General features: G+C 37.1%; 1 protein-coding gene across 2 annotated transcripts; it reads left to right on the top strand.

Moving 5' to 3' along the window:
- Positions 1–83: 83 nt before the first annotated feature.
- On the top strand, positions 84–6,877 carry LOC103713941 (phosphomethylethanolamine N-methyltransferase-like). 2 transcript variants are annotated; one of them, XM_008800997.2, is made up of 12 exons: positions 84–427; positions 764–888; positions 1,186–1,323; positions 1,440–1,577; positions 2,004–2,147; positions 3,313–3,423; positions 3,517–3,658; positions 5,171–5,451; positions 5,806–5,967; positions 6,104–6,157; positions 6,403–6,477; positions 6,565–6,877. In XM_008800997.2, exons 1-12 carry the CDS (start codon positions 412–414, stop codon positions 6,661–6,663), a joined length of 1,485 nt encoding a protein of 494 aa, XP_008799219.1. In that variant the 5' UTR covers positions 84–411; the 3' UTR covers positions 6,664–6,877. The 2 variants fall into 2 exon arrangements, with proteins under 2 accessions (XP_008799219.1, XP_008799221.1); XM_008800999.4 differs by having other exon boundaries at positions 156–427; positions 770–888.
- The last annotated feature ends 539 nt before the right edge of the window (positions 6,878–7,416 follow it).

The raw sequence follows: 7,416 nt of genomic DNA, 5'->3' as shown, positions 1-7,416 counted from the left end.
TTTATCTGGGCCTAGTTCCAGAATCTGGGCGGAGCTTATAACGTAGCCCGGCCCGACTTGGGCCCAACTTTAGTGCTAGGGTTCAATTTCCGACCCATCCTCCTCCCCGGCTCGTTTTCTAGTTGCTATATATATATATATCGAATTTCCGCTGTCGGCTGGGAGAGAAGAAAAGAGCGAGAGGAGGGAGGGAGGGGCGAAGAAATCGCAGCCCACTCGGCATATCGGAAGAACAAGTGTTGATGCAGCAAAGGGGAAGGTTTTACAACCGCAGATCTCGGAGCTTCTCTCGCGCTCGCGGTGCCATCGAGGGCTCTTAGCTGCTGCTCCTCCTCCTCCTCTTCCTTTGTTCGTTAGCAGACGCAGTCGGAGCAGCCACCTCAATCGCCTTAGAAAAAGAAGACGAACAAAATGGCCGCCTTCAGTGGTAAGAAAAGAAAAAATATGCGATCGATCTGAACGATTTCTTGACATTAACAGGAAATTTTTTTTCCAATCTCAGATTTGGATCTAACAAGACAAGACGAGATTATTTTTAATTTTTAGTTGTGTTTCTTTGAGGCAAAAATGAAGACATCTAGATCTGGATCTAACAAGACAAGACGAGATTATTTTTAATTTTTAGTTGTGTTTCTTTGGGGCAAAAATGAAGACATCTAGATCTGGAACGCTTGTCCTGTGCTGTTTGCTTGTGGTATGATCCTATTGGTCAGGATTATATGATTTGTGTGGTAGTCATGGGCACGGTGTACTTTTGTGGCAGGAGCAGGAGAGGAGGAGCGCATGGTCCAGAAGAGCTACTGGATGGAGCACTCCAAGGACCTCACCGTGGAGGCCATGATGCTCGACTCCCGTGCCTCCGATCTCGACAAGGAAGAGAGGCCCGAGGTAATACTACTCTCTCTCTCTCGCTCGCTCTTATGCAATTCGGAAATATCCCACGCGGTGTTATGGATTATTTTACTCAGGTTTTTGAAAATTGGAGTTCTGATAGGATTATCTTTGTCTTATGTTGGTTTTATTATGATAAATGAGGATCTGTCTTCAAGTAGAACGCCACTCTGCCTTTTGTGTCGGGATTTCACTATTTTTTATCTTTAATGACTATCATATTATAATGTACCCGACTTTTGACAACGAGTTGTGCTGTTTCATTTTATGTTACTTTATTTTATTCTTTTGTAGGTCCTCTCTTTACTTCCACCGTATAAAGGAAAATCAGTTTTGGAGCTAGGAGCTGGTATCGGTCGCTTCACTGGTGAGCTGGCGAAAGAAGCCGGTCATGTTCTGGCTATGGATTTCATCAAAAATGTGATTAAGAAGGTGCTTTAATGTTCATTATTGTGGAGAAACTATTGGTTCAGGAAAACTAGTTCTTGATGCAATGTATATTCTCACTGGACATCAAAGTTAATCTTGAAATTACCCTATTTCTGCAGAATGAGAGCATCAATGGGCATTTTAAGAATACAAGCTTTATGTGTACTGATGTAACATCTCCAGACTTGATGATTGAAGCAGAATCTGTGGACTTGATATTCTCAAACTGGTTACTGATGTATTTATCAGATAATGAGGTGATTTGCACTTGACAACTGATGCTGTTGTTTTTTAACTTCATTAGTTGTATTTACTGAATTTGGAAAAACAGGTATTTTTTGTATTTCCAAAGAATTAAAACGTTCCGCACACTTTCTGAAGGATTGCAAAGTTTACTATTTACACTGTGCTAAAGGTTATTGGTCCTTCATAATGGGAATGATGAGATTGATGCGATAATTGAATTTAGTGCATTTTTATTTTTGGGATGCTAGCCTGGTGTTCTAGTTTTTGTACACTAACATTAGTCATATTTGCATTATTTAGTTACCCATTTAATATATGGACCTTTGATGCTGTGAGTTAAGAATTACATACTTATGGTACTGGCATTCAAATTGGGAGTTTTTGTTTCTAAATTTTTCCCATGTCATTTTCTAATCTCTTTTTGTTTTTGGTTAAAGGTGGAAGGGCTGGCACAAAGGATGGTAAAATGGTTAAAGGTTGGTGGATATATTTTCTTCAGAGAATCTTGTTTCCACCAGTCGGGAGATTCTAAGAGGAAAACCAACCCAACGCATTACCGGGAACCAAGGTTCTATACTAAGGTAATATACATTACTGTCGATATCCTTCCATTGCACAGTCTGTTCTGATGATGGTTACTCCATGTGACCAAAATCTTTGGGTGTATATCTTCTTCCTCGGACCAAACATGTTAGTTCTTAAAATGATAATTCTCCATAAGTGTTGAGACTTTGAGTTATGCAAATCTGTGCTTTTGAAGACTTTTGAAGCATTAGTATTGGCACTAAATAAACAGATTTTTTCTAATTTTTTTTTGAAATAGCCTTTATAAGGTTGGCAGATGGATATACCAAAATGAATCCAAGAGTTTTGTCTGTAGTTGCATTTTATATTTCCCTGGGAGGTGTGGAAACAATATACGACTTCTAGTATTGTCGTGGAAAGTTCCCCAAGACCAGTGTCTCATAGGACATATGGATGCTTAAAGAAAAATGTGCTCACTACGCACATCAAACATTCGCTTCCTAAAAAAAATAAAATAAAGTTTGCAAGAAGGTTTAAAACACAATTTTGGTTTTGGTTTCAGCTGGAGTTTCTGTTTTGGCACTTTTGACAATTTCAAAAGTTTTATTTTGGAGTTTTTGCTCCAAAAAAAAGAGAAAATTCAAAATATTGAAAAATAGAAGAAAACCACAAGAAGACAGGAAAAGTTATTGCACAAAAATTAGAATATTTTGTGTTCTATAGATTCTTTATTCATGCAATTTTGACAATTTGAAGCTGAAGTAGACATTGCATAAAAGTAAAATTCATTGGGCATACTAGAATTTTGTACTAAATATATTAGATAATTTGCCTTTTGAAGATAGTAACCTCTCTCTAAAGGTGAGAAAGTTTAATGCTAAACTGCTAACTTAGCTTCCTTGAAAGGTCTGTTGGTTTTGGGTGTTGTGACTGTTTATGTTCCCTTAAAAATTTGGAAGCAAATATCAGTCCCATGGTAACAACAGCTGTAGCTGTTGTTGCTACTTTGCATCTTTGTGGCCTCTTTTTTACCATGCCATTCCCTGTTTTTGGCCACTTTGTTTTCAAGTATGGAGTCATCCAAACAGTAGTAGACTCTTTCTAGTTCTCATGAACCCCATTAATTGGCTACTTATGTGCTTGTGGAAGCACACATGTTGTATAGATTAATTCTTTTCAATTTAACATCTTTCTAGTTTCTGATTTGAGTTTTTAATGCAGGTTTTTAAAGAGTGCCACACCTATGATGGCGTAGGAAATTCCTTTGAACTCTCTCTCATTACTTTTAAGTGCATTAGGGCTTACGTAAAGAAAAAGAAAAATCAAAATCAAGTAAATTCTTCTCTCTCTCTCTCTCACTCTTATATGCACTGGATATTCTTTTCCCAAACAGAATGGTTAATTGAGTGTCTGAAAATTATGTAGATCTGTTGGTTATGGCAAAAGGTCAGATCAACTCATGACAGGGGGTTCCAGCGCTTCTTGGATAATGTGCAGTACAAGAGCAGTGGAATTTTACGATATGAGCGTGTCTTTGGAGAAGGTTTTGTAAGCACTGGAGGAATTGGTATGCATATTATCAATTACTTTTTCTGGTCACTTTTTCCTTTGTAATTGTGAAAAACAATTTTTTGCGTAACACTACACAACTAGGCAGTAGTCCCTATGTGCATTGAATTCTTTGAAAAGCAAAATTGCAAAACATGATTGTTCTAATAGTTTAAGCAATTGGGGTGACACCCAAATTTTTCCAGATTCCTTTTACCTTATAACTGCTTGCTGTTTTTCTGTTCCCAAAATTTTTATCCTATTATATTTGAATTACTCATGACATCAATTTGTCCTGTTATTCAGGCACAAGCATATTCATTTACTTCTTCTTTTCCCGAAGTGTTCGAATCAGCTGTGGTATGGGAGATATGCACCGCATGACACCACATGTTATCTAAACACTTCAAGTTTTCAGTTTTTTGATGTCTGGAACACTTGAAAACCATGAACCATGATGTCATCACTATTATGATGTATATACAAAAGTTGTCACGTCATAACTTGTATCTAGCAGATGATTTTGTCAGTTTTATCGGATTGTGAACTGATTGGACCAATTAATTGTTTATTATATATGTGGAGATACATACGGACATCCGCAAAATATAGTCATATCTCATTAAATTTCTTGAAGATTACCATGTCAAATTCCTTTAGACCCTAAGATGCTTTTGTCATGTTAAACATTTTCGGCTGCATAAGTGCTGTTAATATATATTAAACAAATACAAAGAGAGACGATTTGGTGATTCTTTAGGATTTAAAGATATATTTTGCATGCAAACTTCTTGAATAGAAACAAAGTTGGTTAGGATGATCGAATATGGACCTGAATGGAAACAAATTTTGTTATGCTACTGGATTGTTATATTACGGGGACGCATAACACTGACACATACTGATGCATTATTTGATACATAGCTGAATGGCTAACGGGAATGTCTTGTAGTTACTGGGGATGATGTGCATAGTCTAAAGGGAATAAAAAAGCTGGCCCGGTGCCCGACTCTCCTGCCTTTGCAGAGTATGGGAAGGGTTAGATGTATACAGCCTTAACCCTGCGCATGTAGAGGTTGTTTTCATGTTTCGAACCCGTAACAGCGAGAGCTTGCCTTACGTAGTCTAAAGGGAATATTTTGTTAAGAAAATACTGATGCTGATGAACATAATTTATTGCAAATGTTTGTGGAGTTGACCCATTTTGCAAGCACTTGTTGGCTTAAGTCTGTTGTCATTGGTTGCTTACAATTATCGTTTTCTTTTTTACCTTGTGCTTTTCGTATCTCTGTTCAAGTTAGAGTATTTTCCTTATCATGTTTTGTTTATTTTCTAATGTCAAATATTGAACTTTTTATATCCATATATTCTCTAAGGAAGAACAAGAAAGAACACAATGTAGCCATCACACATTGATCATTTTTCTTTGAGAATTTTCCAGTTTTATTTCCCTTTTTGTTAATATTCCTGTTGCTTTTCTCTGTGTTAACTCTTCCATGAATTAGCCTTATTACTGTCCTTTTATGATCAGTGACTACGAAGGAATTTGTGGGAAAGCTGGCACTTAATCCTGGACAGAAAGTTCTTGATGTGGGATGTGGCATTGGGGGAGGTGACTTTTATATGGCTGAGAACTTTGAGGTGGATGTGGTCGGGATTGATCTTTCAATAAATATGATCTCCTTTGCTCTCGAACGTGCCATTGGGCGCAAGTGCGCAGTTGAGTTTGAGGTTGCTGACTGCACCAGGAAAACTTATCCAGATAATACATTTGATGTGATCTACAGCCGTGACACTATCCTTCACATACAAGTATGTTACCTCACATAGTATTTGGACTTACTGACTATGATTAGGTTAAAAATCTTACTGCTTTTGGACTTTGAACATGAACATTTATCATGTGGTTTAGATTGGACTGTAGCTAGTTCATCAACAGCTTCATTCTTTCGGTATAAACTGGGTTGTTTATGATTAGGTTAAAAATCTTGATAACTGTCATATGATGAGGAGTCTGTCAAGTCAATTGACTATGACATATTGATCCAAAATACATAACACTGGCGAACTAATTGTATTTTTAGCCAAGTTCTTCTTAACCTGAAACAGCTCATCTATGCAAAATTAGGTTGGTGCTGATGAGTTCCAGTAATGTGCTCTTTGCAGGACAAACCCATGTTGTTCAGAAGCTTCTTTAAGTGGTTAAAACCAGGAGGAAAGATTCTTATTACTGATTACTGCAAGAGTTCTGAGACACCATCAGAGGCATTTGCAGAGTATATCAAGCAAAGAGGATATGATCTGCACGATGTAGAGGCTTATAGCCAGGTTAGCTTTTGCCCCTCTCTCTATCACACAAATGCACGTATGCATGCATACATACCTGTGTGTATATACATATAAGAGAGGGAGGTTGAATTCTGAAAACAGAATTGTGTATTCATATAATCTTATGCCTTATCAGATGCTTAAAGATGCTGGTTTTTACGAGGTGGTTGCAGAAGATCGGACAGATCAGGTTCTGTCTTCATCCTCTCCTTTACATATAGGTTTATAGAATTGCTTATGTAGTGGTGAAACGGCCAATAAACCCTTCGGCTTTACTGATATTAAGAGCCAAAGGTGTATAGTGCATAAAACGGGAATCAAAATGTTAATATTTTTGCATTTATGTATTTGGAGTTTTATACATATTTTGAAAAATGGTTGACACCACAGCAAGTTTATGGTAAAGGCTAAAGGATTTCATTACCTTTCATTCAGTTTCTAGAAGTTCTTCAGAGGGAATTGGATGTTGTTGAGAAGGATAAGGATGCTTTCATACAAGAATTTTCAAAGGTGGGATGTTTTGTGTACCCAAACTTGCATTCATGTGTTTCTTCATTGCACTTGATGTTTAATATACCATTCTAATTTGATGTTCAGGAAGACTACAATGAAATTGTTAGTGGTTGGAAAGCAAAGCTGAAGAGAAGTTCATCTGGTGAGCAGAGGTGGGGCCTGTTCATGGCTAAAAAGAAATGATCAAGTTCTCTGGCAACTTTTCTAATAATGCCCATTTATCTTGTTGATCTTTCTTTGAGCAGTGTTGTCTTAAACTTGCATTTGAGCTTAATTAGTTGTTATGGATGTAGTTTGGATTTGGTTTATTGTCACATGGTATTTTGTGGAAGACAACTGAAGGCGCTTGAACTTTTATTAGTTAATGAAAGATTTACTATGTAATGTCTTTCTAAAAGATTGTTTACTCTGCGTCTATTATTTGCTTTGTGACTTAAATCTTTGTGATGGCTTCATTGCTTTGGAAGGGGTGAGTGAGTGGTAATCCTATTAAATGGATCTTAATGTTTATAAGAGAATGAGAATGGAGGCAGGGTTCTGAAGATTTAATTAGTCTCCCTGCCAATAGATCGATGCAGGATTCTACCAGGTTACTCTTGGATGGCCGTTCGAGTCCTACAGCAGATAGAATCCTGCAGTGCGATGCTGATCAAATCCAAGGTAGGGGACCAGTGGTTAGGGCTTGTTATCCTTCATTTTTTAGGCTAATTAAAATTGGGGTTAAGCTATTGTGATGGATGGCAATACTGGTATTATCAAATCCATGAACAGAAGCTATCAAAAGTCAATATCTGTGCCTCTGCCTCCAAACATGATGCTTGTTTAAACTCTGTAGATCTTGAAAATCAACAAATCTGTTTTTTTTTTTTTTGGCTAAATTCTTGAATTTTTTTTAACAACCAGAAAAAAATAGTTTGAATAGTAATGTACTGACAG

The sequence above is a fragment of the Phoenix dactylifera genome, chromosome 4 (genome assembly GCF_009389715.1).
Source record: "Phoenix dactylifera cultivar Barhee BC4 chromosome 4, palm_55x_up_171113_PBpolish2nd_filt_p, whole genome shotgun sequence".
Classification (NCBI taxonomy): domain Eukaryota; kingdom Viridiplantae; phylum Streptophyta; class Magnoliopsida; order Arecales; family Arecaceae; genus Phoenix; species Phoenix dactylifera.
The sequence above is the reverse complement of the archived record's forward strand: the minus strand, read 5'-3'. Positions and strand labels throughout refer to the sequence as shown.